Below are 16,401 nucleotides of genomic sequence, written 5' to 3' on the forward strand. Positions count from 1 at the left end.
GTGGAATAGTGGTATAAAGAGTTGAAAATTGAAGGTTTTAATGTTGGTTCAATGTTTAAATGATTGAGATTGTAAATTGACCAATAACTCTTTTGAATTTTTCAGTATACACATCTGATTAACACCACTTCTTAAATATGCCGTTTCGGAATATTTCTGAAGTCCTTCTTTAACTGAAGTGAGTATGGCAGTAAGAACTTTAGAAAGGGGTTCAGTGGAACACTTGAAAGAACCTGCAATATACCTTTTCTTATAAGGATTCCTGAGAAGCTTAGGAATCTAATATAAGGATGGATGATTATGGTCTTCATCCTTTGGATTAACACCAAAGTAGATTAGAACCGATTTGTGGTTTTCCAGGATCTCCTGCTTCGTAAGCGTACTTAGTGTATATGTAGGATTTCCAAGTGTATATTATTTATCCCGAGTTAAATTTATATGGTTCATATATTGTAGCCATTGAACCAACAGAACTTCTTTCCTGTAAGCATTTACATTATTATCGGTTACAGTACTATTGGAATCTTACTCCATTGATATTTTTTTACCGTAAAAATTGTATATTTTTTTTTCACAAGGATTGCACAAACAATATCATCTATATTGCCTTATTTGACATTCTGTTATGCTGTTTATAATTTTTTATATATAACCCATATTTCAGCCAATACATACATCTCATATATCCAAGTGAACTTGAAATTAAGGATACTACCGATACTAGAAGGACTGCTTCATACCTTGATCTTTTCCTCAATATTGACGCAGATGGACGACTCCACACGAAAATCTATGATAAACGGGACGATTTCAACTTCCCAATTATAAATTTCCCATTTCTCAGCAGTAACATATCCTCTGCCCTTTCGTATGGTGTTTACATATCACAATTGATACGTTATTCTCGTGCTTGTTTACACTATACGGACTTCATATACAGGACTGTGCTTCTTACACAGAAACTGCTCCAACAAAGTTATGAGGAGGACAGATTAAAATTGACACTCCGTAAATTTTATGGACACCATCACCAATTGGTGGATCCATACGAGGTGTCTTTGACCAAACTAGCTAAGGACATTTTTACTTCATGGTAAATTGCGGTTTGTCATTACGTCGTCTAATCTTTTAATTACCAAACGTGACTTATTCCCGATTGTGACTGTTTTGCTGAGTGTGAATTCGCATTACCATAAGACGTGTTACGGTACTTATCTATCCCAAATTCATGTATTTAGTTTAAATGTTTAATGTTATATTTGTAATTCTCATCGGATTTTGTCAAATATGTTGACTTATTTTCTATTATATTCATGTGTTATGGTTAAGAAAATTAATCACCACCTTCATTTATTAGATTTGATTTTGTTCAACGTAATCTGTACAATGTTTTACTAACGTTTGAAGTTAGATTCAAAACAAACGGGACATTGCTATATAATACAGTTAATTGCTACCTTAGTTTGCTATTAATAAGTATTGAAATGTGCATTGTTATTAAATGTAATATCAGTATTTAGTTCAAATATAATCTTAAATCAATTCTAATTCTATCTTATTCATTCAAATTTGACGTCATTTTTCATTTTTTGGTGATCTGTTTTCAAATTCAAATGTGACGTCATTTTTTACAATTTCTAATAGGACGTCACTTGGCGTTGAGGTTTAAACTTATTTGGATGTGTTGCAATTTGTCGGGTTATGTAATGTATTTCGGTTGTTTCCTGTAAATAGCTAATACTCCAGTTTTATCATTGACATCTTTTGTATAGGCATTTTATAAAATTTACTGTTTGCAAAAGTATAAATGGTCTAAATAAAAGGGATATTCTGGTACCTAACAGAAAACCCTGGCCGTTTTTGTGACACCTTTTTTGAACTTTTGGTCCTCGATGCTGTTCGACTTTGTATTTGTTTCGTCTTTCAAACTTTTGTTTCTGACGTCACTGGTGACTCTTGTGTGGACAAAATGCACTTCTAGCGTAGGGGTTAACATTTCTTAAACTTGTTGCCTTTTGTTAGCTATTATTGGTGTGTTTCTTTGTCAATTGTGTTCTCCTATTTATTTATATTGTAGTCCTGTAATGTTGTGTTGTCATTTTAATGTTATATTTCACATGGCCATAAAAGAGGGAGGTTTGGCATGCCATACAACCAGGTTCAACTCACCATTTTTTCCTTTAAAAATGCCCTGTACCAAGTCAGGAATATGACCATTGTTATATTGTAGTTCGTTTCTGTGTGTGTTACATTTTAACGTTGTGTTTCCGTTGTGTCGTCTGCTTTCTCTTATTTTTGAGTGTGAATTCACATTACTATAAAACGTGTCACGGTACCTATCTATCCCAAATTCATGTATTTGGTTTTGATATTATATTTGTTATTCTCATGTTTGCACGTGTTTTTTTTTTTTTTTTTTTTTTTTTTATTTATTTATAACAAATCTGTAACGTATTAACGAAAATCAACAGTATATTGAGTGATTGTTAATCGCAAGCTTATTATATTTTGAGTATATTGTCGACTGATCTTTATAATGATATACAATCTACACCGTGCACTTATAAAACGTAAAAAAGTGTGTTGACAGAGCCATGACATTTGTTTTCATATTTTCAAAGCGTTCCCATAAATTTTCCCTTAGCAGTTCTTAAATTATTTGGTGTATTTGATTTGTTTAATAATTACTATTAACCTTCCAATGCAGTTTGTTTACATTCTTTCATCACGGTTATCCCCTCGTACTTGAGCTGTGCAGTTGTCGAAATCCTAACAAGAGGTCTTGTAGGTAAGGCCACTGCATATTGGAAAATTTTAGAAAGATAACAACACAATTTTAGTACATGTCTAAGGATTTTGATAATATTAAGGATGTTTTTTACGAGAAAGCTCATGTTTTTATTTTATAGTAATATTAAGCTATTCAAGTAACTTTTATAAAACGTATTGAACTATATTTTTGATTTAAAGCTTCATTTGACTGAAAGGACAACAAATCCATTAAGAAGTCTTTTAAAAGTTTGGGTCTACATAGACAGAAAGTAGATGTTGACATTCTTTATTTATTACCACTGTCAAATTTCCTCTATCTGTAACTGTTTATAAGATAATAGACATTCACGTCATATGAAACCTAGTAAAAAGTTGTCTCGTGGGCGATCATAATACATCTCCTCATTTTTATTCAAACAATACTAGCGTTTTATTTTTAGGCTAGGCAGCCATGGTGGTACGAAGGCAAGATCATATATAACCGTTTTAACAAGATACCCAAAGGATTATTGTAAATATGGTCCCAACCTGCTCAAAATTTTCGTGGAAAAATGTTTTTTGGTAAACGTTAATGGATAATAATGATAACTGACGATATCACCTATATTACCAAAAATATGTAAACCCCATTGAGCATCATTTTTTAAAATCAGTATTTATTTATTCTAAAATCATGGTTGTTTTAGGAGAATTGAAAATTTTAAACACCACAATTTTCTGATAAGCAATTAAAAAATCCTTTTTGGTGATTAGCTGTATTTTGTTTCCGAATGAATCTAGATTTGTCTCCGAATAACCTTCTGACGTCAAGGAATAATCACTATAATGATGAGGTCAAATTGTTTTAATAGTCATGCACAATTTTGCAAGAACTTGTTTGATTTTAGGTAATGGGGACATAATTTGAATAAAAGTGTAAATACGTCTGTATATAAAATTCATATATACAACAGTACTATCTGGCTTCTACTATTTTGAAGAGGCTTCACGCATTTTTTTTCGTACAGTTACTGTAAGTGAATTACACTTTTGAAAGTGTGAGAACAGGAATTTTTGTTAAACATAGAGAGTTGTCTCATTGGCACTCACACCACATCTTCCTATATCTATATAGAGCAATACATTAGATGTGAGAGAGACTAGAGCAAAGTAAAGCTTTGACTTTGCTTACTTTTATGATAGTAGCGTGTCTTCAATAATGATTCCTTATAATAATAATTACTTGCAGGTCATGATTCCTGTTATTCTCCTATACAAGACAATCTGGACAGAGGAAGAGTTTCGCGTACATTGAATTACAACATTCAAGATGTTGGACAAATCTGTGATATCAAAATCCCTCTAAATGCCAATACAGCACGATATTATAAAGGTCACTCCAAGAGTATTCTAACTTGTGTTGTTACTTCAGGGGTTTATTCGTAAGGCGATAATCTATTTTGAGGGTATTTTCTGAACTTTTTATTAGAATTTAGTTATAAAAGAAATGAAGAGATAAACTATATAGCACTTGACTTTTATATATATTTTTTTAATTACTATCTTAAGGAATTGAGACGTCTCCTAAGATAAAAGTTAAAATAAGGTTTGAAATTACAACATTATATATTTCTATACGACATGTCTCGGTATTTTGTAAATCCAACATTCATGTATTTATTTTTGATGTTTCTGTTGGCTTTGGTTGAATAATGTGTTATGGCTTATCGTTTTTTGTCAAAATAATTATAAAACTGCCTTCTGATACCATCTTTGTCATATTTCCGAATATGACTGTTATACCGAGTGTGAATTTGCATTGCTATATTACGTGTCTTGGTATTTTGTACATCCAACATTCATGTATTTATTTTTGATATTTCTGTTATGGTTTTGGATGAATAATGTGTCATGTCTTATCATTTGTAGTTCAAATAATTATAAAACTGCATTTTAATACCACCATGTCATAAAAATTGTTTGGTCGAGTATTGTGAAAATAATTGTATAAAGTTCTATATTGCACGTAAGTTACGTAAGCGCGTCACTGTTTGTGATATCCTTTGGTGTCTTTCGTTGATATAATATGTTCGTTGTTGTTCTGTGGTTTGCATGTTGTGTCGACTTTTAAATTGTTTGTTTGTGTGTTTCACTGTGATAAATGTTCTTGCATGTGTTTGTTCTGTATATCTGTCATGTAGTGTTGTCATTTTGGCGATGTTTTTACATTGTCATTAAGCGGGAGCGTTAGCTAGCCATTAAACCAATTTGAACCCACTATTTTTCTAAAAATGTCCTGACCATTCAGGAATATTGCAGTTGTTATCAAACAGCTCGTTTGTGTATGTTGGCGTTTATTTTTGTTCACCTGGCCAATCCTGGTGTTCTTCTTTCTCCTCTTATAGCAGATGTGTTTCCCTCGTTTTTTTGTTTTTTTGTTTTTTTTGTTTTTTTTTTTGTAAAGTGTTAAAACTTTATTTATATGAGTTAGGTATTGATAGGAGTGAATGATTTTATTTTGATATCAAAAGTGTTTTCATTGTTTTTATTTTTCCAATTAGGGATAATATTTGGTTTGTATATAAACTCATCATAGATACCAGGATTCAAATAACCAACATATAGCTTCTGGTTCTTAAACTTCATTTAATATAAGCATTGTTTGTACAAACAGACAGTCCACTCCACTCATAAAAGTTAATGATATAATGAAGATATAACAACACAACACTCACTGCAGGTTAAACGAAGTATCATTATAAAATTATATTAAAATCAGCAGTATTGGTTAGAAGCCTATGCGTATTAAAAATTGTTAGACCATTGGAACAATTAACCAATTTTACTGAATTAATGGGTCTTCAAAGTTTCTTTACATTGTCGTTAAAAGATTACAATTAAAGAAAGGACAAGAAAGTCCGTTCAATCATATTTTAAAGATAAGCACAATACCCACTGATAAATGAAAACTTATCCTTCAAAAGTATTTAAAAGTGTTCAAAAGTGTTAGTACCTCCTACCCAACAATCTAATTAAACTAATTCATATATAAATAATAACGATTTTTTTGTAATGTGTATTCATATGTCCAAATTTTGTACAAGCATTTAGTTGTTACTAATAAAAAAAATACCCAACATATAGCTTTTGATTCTTAAACTGCATATTAAATATCTATTCAAATGATATAGGAAATTCAGAATTAAGTGTTTTAAACAAAGCTATTTTCTATTTCAAAAGACCAAACTTTCACCGAAATACGACAGTCATTAAACAATTGCATGTGCTAATCTATATATTATCTATTTATATTCATGTTTTTCTGTTTATCAGATCGTAAGACTGTCGGCACTTTTTGGAGGTCATCTCTCAACAAAAGTTACTAAAGAGGACATCCTGAATAAACCTGTGTTTCAATGCTGGGATGTTAATTGTTTTTATATATTTCCATCACATTTTTTAATTGCACTTTTGAGCTCCGGATATCGGATTATTGACATGTCGGGGAAAATTGTATGGAATATTGGGATGTACTAAGGAAGAGAAAACCAATAACAAGTTTTGCAAACCAAGTGTTTTTATTGTTTCTATGAATTCTATTGTCCATGTTAATTTTAAAACTTTTTGTGTAGTTTTAAAAGTTTAACTTCTTGAAATCTAATCTACATTGTGGCTAGAATAAAGTGTATGGCGTATTTTTCCAGTTAAAAAATATTTTTGTAAAGTGTTAAAACTTTGTATTATATGAGCTAGGTATTTATAGGAGTAAATGATTTCATTTTGATATCAAAAGTGTTTTCATTATTGTTATTTCTTCAATTAGGGATAATATTTGGTTTGTATATAAACTCATTATAGATACTAGGATTCAAATTTAATATTAACGCCAGACGCGCGTTTCGTCTACAAAAGACTCATCAGTGACGTTCGAATCAAAAAATGTTGAAAATGCCAAATAAAGTACGAAGTTGAAGGGCATTGAGGACCAAATATTCCTAAAAGTTTTGCCAAATACAGCTAAGGTAATCTATATTCCTGAGGTAGAAAAGCCTTAGTATTTCAAAATTTCAAAGTCTTGTTAACAGTTTATTTATAATTATGGACATATCAATGATAACTCAAGTCAACACAGAAGTGCTGACTACTGGGCTGGTGATACCCTCGGTGAAATAATTCTCCACCAGCAGTGGCATCGACGCAGTGGTTGTAAATAAACTCATCATAGATATCAGGATTCAAATTTTATATTTACGCCAGACGCGCTATTATGTTCGATCTCTTTCATATTTGGATAACATGTTTTTAGTTTATCAAACTGATTGGTTACCAATGTTTAGTTAAACTTTCTTTTTTTTTTTGCAGTGTTAGTTTGAGAGTTATCTCAAAGACAATGCATACATAAAATACATGATACGAAGTATATAGGTCGTGGACGGGTACCAATTGTAGAATGTATTTCGATTACACAGACGGAACAGCAGTGATTACCTAGACTTTTGGTAGAGTTCGTGTCGCTCAGTTTATTGTTTTATATACTGTTTATACTGTTATTTGTCCTTCGCCGGTTTTTCGTTTTTAGTGACGGATTTGTAAGCTGCCTTCGAAATTATGCTGACATTTTAGTATCTTCATAATCTCATTCTTTAGCTTCTTATTCATACAAATTGTATACGCCACCGCTGAAAAAGAATCATTCTGTCTCCTAGGTAGGACTATAAATCAGATATAACATTCAATGCAGGTCTAACGAAATGTCATAATAAAATAGAAATCAGCAGTATTTGTTAGAAGCCTATGCGTATTTGAAATTGTTACCCCATTGGAACAATTAACAAGTTTTACTGAATAAGTGGGTCTTCAAAGTTTCTTTTCATTGTTGTCGAATGTTATCTAACACTAACACTATCTGTAAAACCCTTCAACGGTATTCAAAAGAATTCAAAGGTATTCAAAAGCTTTTAGTACCATCTACTCAACAACCTATTTAAACTAACGTCTGAGACAGCATTAAGCAAATTCCATTTCAGTCAGCTTCATGAGATTTACCCTTGTTAAAATTCCGCATATTGTCGAACACCTGCATGTGTGCTTCATATATGAATAATACTAACTAGTTTATTAAAAGTAGATTGATATCTTCAAATTTATTGTGTTGAAGTGATAAAATATACAGTTATGATACATTAATGGTAAAATATACAGTAATGATAAAATACATTGTACATTTACATAGTAAATACACATTCAAAAAAGGTGATTGTAACTTGTTGTTGAGCAAAAATTAAGGAAAGACCATTTCATCACATGAGGTATAATCATGAACATCAAGAAGCTGAAAATATGTTGCACAGACATTTCCATTTAACAATACAAAATAGTGTATATAAAACATTCATCAAAGTTGTTTTTTTATAAAAATACCTAACTTCCAGGTATATTTAAAAAGCGCAAATCTATTCAACTGCGAAAACCATACTTTATCTACCAATCGAACAACTTGGTACGTTTCTGGGAGAAACAAATACCTTTTTTTCGAACATTAACACAAGCGCTGTTAGAAAAAATATGCATAAAAATCTCTCAAAACGTTTTCTATGAATTTTCATGACATCGTTCCTCTCTCTGTCCTTCTAAGGCACATATGAGCTGCTGTTCTACCTGTGTGTGTATAGAAACACTTGGACCACAGAAATTCACAGGGATACTAATGGGATGATATGCTGTTGATCCCTTGGAATCGTCTTTAAACACACTTTTGAAATGTGTAGGAGGTATTGATACGGGAACATAATGCGTTCCAAGAGGATGAAGTACAAAGGCAGGTAAAGGCACCAGTTTTGAATCAAAACGACCATCCTTCCCAAAGTCATTTTGGTAACGTGGAGTTTCATTTTTCTTGGAACAACTATTTGTAGAATTATTTTCAGATCCTAAATATTGACTGTATTCAGTGCTGGGGCTTGAAGTACTGTAGCTTACTATTTTTCGCTTTCCTTGTTCATTTTCATCCTCCATTGAATCTGAAGATCTTTCACTTTTTGGATCCCAAGGACTTCTTTCTTTAGAAAACCTTTTTGTTATATTGTGCTTAAATTTGTAAGCATGTGACTTGTGGTAATCATTCTTGCTGCCATTACTGCCTTCGGATGAATTCTCCTCGCTGGAATATAAACTGCCTCTAGAGCCGTTACGTTCATCTCTGTCTGCTGTATCTCCCTGAACTGACTGTATTGTAATGCATGATACGCTTCCTTCTGACAATGACTGGCTTTTGATGCTGCTGTATCCTGATGTTCGGCTTGATGTTTGTTCTGTTCGCTTCAGCAGGGTACAAAGATGTTCATCTTGTTTTATCATTGCAATGTTGTTTTCTGAAATTCCCATGCCTTGTAGCATTTGACCATTTCTTTGTGAGGTACAATTTGAAACTGGCGCTTCTGACGTCAAAGAATCATTAGGCTTAACATCTTGGATATCAGATTCAGTTTTTACTAAAATAGAAAACAATTAAATGAAATGTATGTACTACCGTAACGAAAAATAGAGGAGAGAGAAAACCTTGTCACATTATTATCTAAGGCAGAGGGTCATCTTGACCAGTCTAATTTATTCATCTTAAAATGGTTTAAATTCATTTTTATTCATAATTAGCAACACTTTTAAAATAAGTATTAAAAATTATCAAATAACTAGAAATTTGTTGATCAATTTTATACACAAAAAAAAATTAAACTGTTGCACCAGGAGTACATGATACATTCGTAGTTCGTGTTCAAGATAAGAAATCAAATAATTAAATCATTATTTAGAATGTGCTTACTAAGTAATAAAATATACTACATAGCTTTTATATAAATATAAAAAACATGTTCATATTCCTATTTGTTGGGAAGCAAATTGGACATGTTGGATACACAACAATCAAACTCACCCAAATCTCCTAGAAAAGTCAATGATTAAACAATGAACACTAATTACACAATACACAAATATAATATTTCAAACCTCTTTGTAGTTAAGGTTGCCCAAACTCTCTAACAGACAAATCAATGACTGTTTGCATAACCAGCAACCTTATTGCATCTTAGTGCTATTTATGTAACATCCAAGACAAAACCATTGATATGACAATGTAAAACATTCATCATGCAGAACTTTAGTGAAAAACTAGTACTGGAACATTGCCTATCAACTATTCGACCAATCTTAAACATAACCGAAGATTATTTTGAAAATTGCACCACCAGTTTTAAAATGGCTCATCTCTATTCATACACATCTGTTAAAATATTCAGATAAACTACCGAACAACTGGTCATGGAATTTTCTTAATGACTTTCAATTGTGCCTAAGACTGTGAAGAAGAAGTCGCAATTGATATGGAATTTAAAGTATTAGTTTTTACACCCAGTGACTTGTACATTGTATTACAGACTATTGTTCAGACAATGACACATGGTAAAAATTTATTTTACAAAAACTCTATTAAACATAGAATTTAAACTAAAACTAAAATAAACAACTAAAATAACTACACAGACAAAGAAGATTTCTAGTATTACAAATGTACATGTAATAGTTAAAGTTAAATACATGTCATTTCAGCAAATTAGAACGAAAGAGACTATAAAGTACAATACCAGAGAAGAAATATTAGATTATCAGTAGAGTGCATATGCATAAATGCAACTGTGTTATCTTTTTACCTTTAGGTGTAAGCTTCATAGCACAGAGCTATGAGTTTGAGTCGTAGAAAAAATATTCGTCAGTTTAAAAGAGAAAAATGCATCCTGAAAGCAGCTTTATAAGAAAATTGCAAAATGTGAAAAAGAAGTTTATCGTTAATAATGAAACTTGCCCTTCAAGTCCAATATCGCAAATTTTAACTTATTTATATGAGCGGGCTTTTTTATAAAACAAGAGTGTAAACCCATAGGTTACTATGTCCCATTGCCACGATCATATTTTTTTTATCACAAAAAGGTTAAATGGGAGTATCGGTGGCAAAGTGGTCTAAGTCCTCACACATGACAGGTGTGTTCGTCTCCAAACTTGATTTACTAGGATTGTCAGTTTTCTTGTCCGCGGTCGGCGGTGTTCTCCCGTCACTCAAACTTCCACTATCAATGAAAACTGACAGCCAAAATATAGTCAAGAGTGTTCAAAGTGACGTGAATCACCAGCAATCAATCAATCATTTTCTGCTTTGTTTGAACAAAATGCGTTTGGGGCCATTTATGAAAATTAATGCTCTTTGAATATCAACCGCATATCTTTACGCAGATTTTTTTGCAAATGTTCAGCAGTTTTATGAACATTTATCTATCATTCTTTTTGTAAATGCATTATATATTTTAAATCCATACTATATAGCATGTATAAATAAGTATCAATAGATAACAAAAATTGCCAAAGTGGTTTTGTTAAATTTCGTATCCTTGATTAGTTTCAAATAGATGTGTAAAATATAATTTTCGGTTTTATCTTTAATTACTAAAAGCGTTTAGGTTATTTTGATAAAAAGATAAAGAAGTTACGGATTGCTTGTTTTCTTTAACTTGGTTTAAACTATGTAAATTTAGAACTGTTTGCTGTAAGTTCTCTTTGTTTATGATCAGATGATATTTGACCTTTGATTGTATGAACAACGTAAGTAGGTTGGTTACAGTCGAATTACTTTGGACTTAATCTTTGACCTCATACTTTGTCATGAAAACTGCAGTGTCCTTCTTCAATCGCATGAAATTTATAAAGAGTTTTTAATTTTGAGAAATAATATACTTCTCTCTGACCCTTTAGGGCAGATGAGCTTAATATCAACATCATTTCACAACATTAATAAGAATGGTTAATACCTGTTGATAATCTAAGATGTTTCTTACTGCTATGATCTAAAAAAGTTGTAATTCTCTGAAAGAAGTCATCTCTAAGATCCATCCCTTCAGTGTCGATTAAATGTCGCAGTATTTCCTCCTGACATTCTTTATATCCCATGTAAAACTTTTCTTGACAGCATGGGTTTGTTCCACCACAATCCGAAGATAACTCTTTCTCCATCATTTCTAAAATGCAAAAATTGACAAATTGATAGCTCTATAATATGTTGTATGTATGATGTTTGAGAAGAACAATATAACAAGGAAAAGAAACAACTAAATTTAGTTGCTTCGATTCATAAATGTAAAGGTATATTTAAGCTATCAAACATTGTCCTTTGGATGATATGTCTTCTTTAGGTCTTCCAAATTTTTTGCATGACATGCAAAACTGACAAAGCTTCCAAATGGCTTAAGTTTGAGACGTTGTCCTTAATTTTAAGATACAAGGCAAGGCCTTCTCTAAAAAGATAATTTGGTACAGGGTGGGTAATAAGATGTTTAATTTATTAAAAACATATAAATTTGGTTAAGGTCTTGGCTTATTTCTTACTTAGGGTAACAAAATACTTCAATAACCTGGAAGCATCTGCTTTATTATAAGGTCGACCTGTTCAATTAGTTGACATTTATTCCATTTATTATGAAATCATTATTGGAGAATTATTGGAATGGGTATGTAAGTGCGTCTATCAACATGTTGATATATTCCAAAAATCACTTACTTACAAAACCGAAAGACTATGACCATGACTAGTATATCATAGTTATATCTATCCATGGCGATCTGTAACTATGCCTACACTGATATTGGAAACAGGAACTATATATATACTCATGTGGAAAGTAACTGAATAGCAATGACCTATTTAAAGTTCCAATATTCATAAAATCCCGTGTAAAATAATCCTAAAATCTTTAAATCAGAATGCTAAAATTCCTCTTAAATGAAAGTATGTCTTTTGGAAAGGAGCATAATGCTTCATCGATGGAAACCTATTTTCAGCAAAATATCACATCTCTTATATTGAACTGTAACTATTAGATACACTAAATTTTGATATATTCCATACCTCTAAAATTATGCAAGTTCAACAAGTTTCGTATAAGCTTTGATGCAATTTCTATAATCTCCGTCTTCTCAATACGACCTTGACCCTGAAATATATTATGGAATTAAATTTAAGATTGACATATGCATTTTTTAATCATTTATATGTTTATATTTTCTTATTTCTTAGGATCGAGGAATAATTCATTTACTTCGTTAAAACTTCATTTCTTGGTTTTAAACAATTCTGCCGAAAAGGCAATAATAAATTAGTAAATGAATGTACATAAACAAAATCTACGAAATCAAAGTTCCCACAAAAAGATGTAATAAAGAAAGTTAAAGCTATAATCTCTGTTGACAAAATTACCATAAACAAACTCATATCATCATTTAGTTTTAAAACTAAACGAAGTAAGAATAAAATAATTTAGTATTCTACACGTACCTGTTTCAAATAACTTGGTGGGATAAGCCGACTGAGTTCTGCCAAGCAATTATTCATGCGATCTCGTCTCCTCTTCTCTATGATTCTGTGTGACATTGGATCCTAAAATTATAAATGATAATGCCAGTTTTAATAATTATATCACAAACGATAACCATAGTACTCTACCATAAAATATTTGGTTTGGCAGTCCGTTGACAATGGTTGGGTCTTCATTATGCATTTATGTTCTAACAAAAATTTCAATTTTTTTAAAGTTTCAACCTTATTTTTAGTACAATAAGACTACAGCCAAACTGAAGATTAATGCTGTCATCATTACAGGACATAAAAACAAACCTCAGGTACAGGCATGTCATTGGAAACAATATCAAACAAGTTGTAGTAATTAAATGTACGATTCTAATTAGTTGAGCGTGTCACATGTTTCTACAGTAACCTTCAGAAAGTAAGTATTCTAGAACCTAAAGATCAAATAATTTTACTATCCTGTCAAGTATTTTCTTTCGTTGCATAACGTTTTGCCAATTGCATGAAAGAATTTTAAGTCATGAATAAATACGCCATTTCCCTTCTTTTACAAAATTTATCCAGGGTTGTTTCCTCCGGATTAACTAAATGTTGACACTCTAATTAGTTTGTTTTGCATTCTCAAGCTTAAAAGTCATATTTAGTGAAGACAATATAAGTAATATAATATTAAAATCTTACCCTTGGCATTTTTGTCTTTTTAAATGACTGGATCTCACGTTCATCTGGCGATATTGCAAAGTTCAAAGGCCTGTAAAAAAATACAAAAACTGGAATAAACTGATGATCACAATTTCATGATATAATATACTATCTCTTAAGCAAATCAATTTATTATCGAAGTTCGTTATAACGCATTAAATGAAACTTGAGACATGATATTCAAATAGCATGTCTCTCGTAATAATCAACGTGCAACTTATGTCGTTTTAGTGACCGGCTTTTAAAAATTTTTAATTTATGCAACTGAATTAAGCATCGTCGTTTTGATTTATTTCACACTCTGACAAAGAATAAAGAACATATATGCATGTATGCTTAGTTAAAATAAAAAAAACTGTCCAAACACTTCTCTGTATTTAAAATGTTTATCACGAAAAGGTTTTCCCGACAATAGTTTAAGTAACATCATGTTCATTATCTTCTCTACATTGTGTTTTCAGTGTCCACTTTTTTTTTTTTTTTTTTTTTTTTTTTTCTTTTTCACTTTGTAAAGCTATCCATTTTAGCAACTCTGTCTTCCAAAATTATGTGTTTAGACACGTGTTACTATTCAGCTTCAAATTTGAAACATATAAATATAATCTTATGGAACTTATGAAATAAAACATGTTTTAAGCTTCTAAGAGTCATTTCAGTAAGAGAAGAAAAGTCAAGCTAATATTTCATTCATGATAGCATCCCCTGTTATGAATTATAAAAATTGCCATCTAAAAAAAACCAAAATAAATAACATTATCTTACCTTTCTGCAATCTCGAGCTTTATTCTCTTTGCTGAATGTTTATCCATGAGAGAATCATACATTGAAAATTCACTTGTATCCATTCTGTTGATATTTGATATAATGACATACAACGTCCACAGTTCTTACTTTTATTAATAAAGACCACATCACATTCCACGTGTCATATAATTTATGCATACAGCGTCAGGCTATTTAAAAAAGTCACGTTGGCATTTATCAAGCTCCTCCTTCAAAAAAGTCTACCTAATGGTCGAGTATACAAAGAAATATAATTATGAAAAAGATAACAGTAATTTACTAAAATGTATGTAAATAAAACCTTAGCTGTAAACAGTCGAGATAGGACGTAAAAAGTGTATGTTGCATATGCACCGAAGATGAGCATTTTAAAAAAAGTTCAGATGTCAAAGTATGCGTCGAACCGTTTGGTAATCTAGATAATGTCTGAAAGTAGAAAAGTCTTGAGAATGTCCTTTCGCCACAGAACGACCGAAATATATCGCAGACCTAAAGGCATTATCATTGTTGTGTTCATTAATATAATAAATACATTGATTAAGGAAATTACATTCTTAGTAAATCTTATTTACAGGTTTTGTCGTCTTTCTACTCACGTGGTTTTTCTCTGGAATCTCTGTGTATTGATATATACATAAACGTGTTTGTTCTTAAAAATCTTAGGTATGATTAAAAGATCTATAGCATCGATTGCGATTTTCATTACAAACTTCTGATCAATGAATAGACCAAATTATAATAGCTAATCAAGTGTAAATGGAAACCTCAGCTGAATGCAATCGATATTTATTTTTTTAATATGCAAAGAAAATTATGTGTTTTATCAACAAACAATGGATTGTTTTAACTGGACACTGAGGAGGTGTGATAATCTGCACAAGGGACGTTTTCATGTCTTGGGTTATAGATATATTGCAGTGATGATATGTTATAAGTAATTCATAGCGTTAACATCAATTGGACACAAAAAACGGACATTTGAAAATTATTTAATAAGCTTAAAATTTGACACTTGACAAGTATTATACAATTTTCCTGTACAGAACTATAAAAAATGATTTTAAAATGGTAAATTCATCGAATTTGTAAAATAAGGAGAAATTTATACTTATTTAGTATTAAGTATATTGATAGTTCTTGGTACTACGAATGCATATACTGAATCGACAAAGATATTCGTCAATTGATTTTTAATTACTCGAAATTTAGATATTAGCTGCTTTTTACAATTATTTTAAAGACATTAAACAGCATTGACCCTTTTTCAAATCAATCTTTAATGTCTGAGTTGAAAGAAATCAATTACGAATTTCGACAACTCAGACGACATTTCATTCGTTATGTGTCCAGTATTTGCGACCTTATATCAGCAAATATTGGAGATTTAATGAGAAACTTTATATTCCAGAACTAATCAACAGTTTTCCTTTACTGACAGATGTTTAATGTTTATCACTACTTACAGTAACAAAACTAAATGCCCAGTTAGTGGGTTTTTTTTACAGAGCTGAAAATGTTCCCCATTAGATGACAATCAATCACAACTTTTTTCTCATTGGAAAATATGTTGAAATAACATAAACGATACTGCTCAAGATGCGAATTTCGACATCCAATATCTCTTCAGTGATGCTGGAAGCCAAAATATTTGAAAATCCAAAGCTTATTAAAATTTGAAGAGCTTTAAACCAAAAGGAAACAAACAGAAAAGGGGGCGACGTAAATGATAGACATTTTTTAACATCTATTTTATCAGCAAT

At 31.1% G+C, this 16,401-nt stretch overlaps 1 protein-coding gene across 1 annotated transcript; it reads right to left on the reverse strand.

Moving 5' to 3' along the window:
• Positions 1-7,968: 7,968 nt before the first annotated feature.
• LOC143078960 (uncharacterized) lies at positions 7,969-15,325 on the reverse strand. Its single transcript, XM_076254041.1, has 6 exons — positions 14,621-15,325; positions 13,838-13,907; positions 13,127-13,228; positions 12,701-12,785; positions 11,607-11,813; positions 7,969-9,242 (listed from the first exon to the last, which is right to left on the reverse strand). Exons 1-6 carry the CDS (start codon positions 14,701-14,703, stop codon positions 8,344-8,346), a joined length of 1,446 nt encoding a protein of 481 aa, XP_076110156.1. The 5' UTR covers positions 14,704-15,325; the 3' UTR covers positions 7,969-8,343.
• Positions 15,326-16,401: the final 1,076 nt, after the last annotated feature.

Source organism: Mytilus galloprovincialis, chromosome 1 (genome assembly GCF_965363235.1).
Source record: "Mytilus galloprovincialis chromosome 1, xbMytGall1.hap1.1, whole genome shotgun sequence".
NCBI classification, from domain to species: domain Eukaryota; kingdom Metazoa; phylum Mollusca; class Bivalvia; order Mytilida; family Mytilidae; genus Mytilus; species Mytilus galloprovincialis.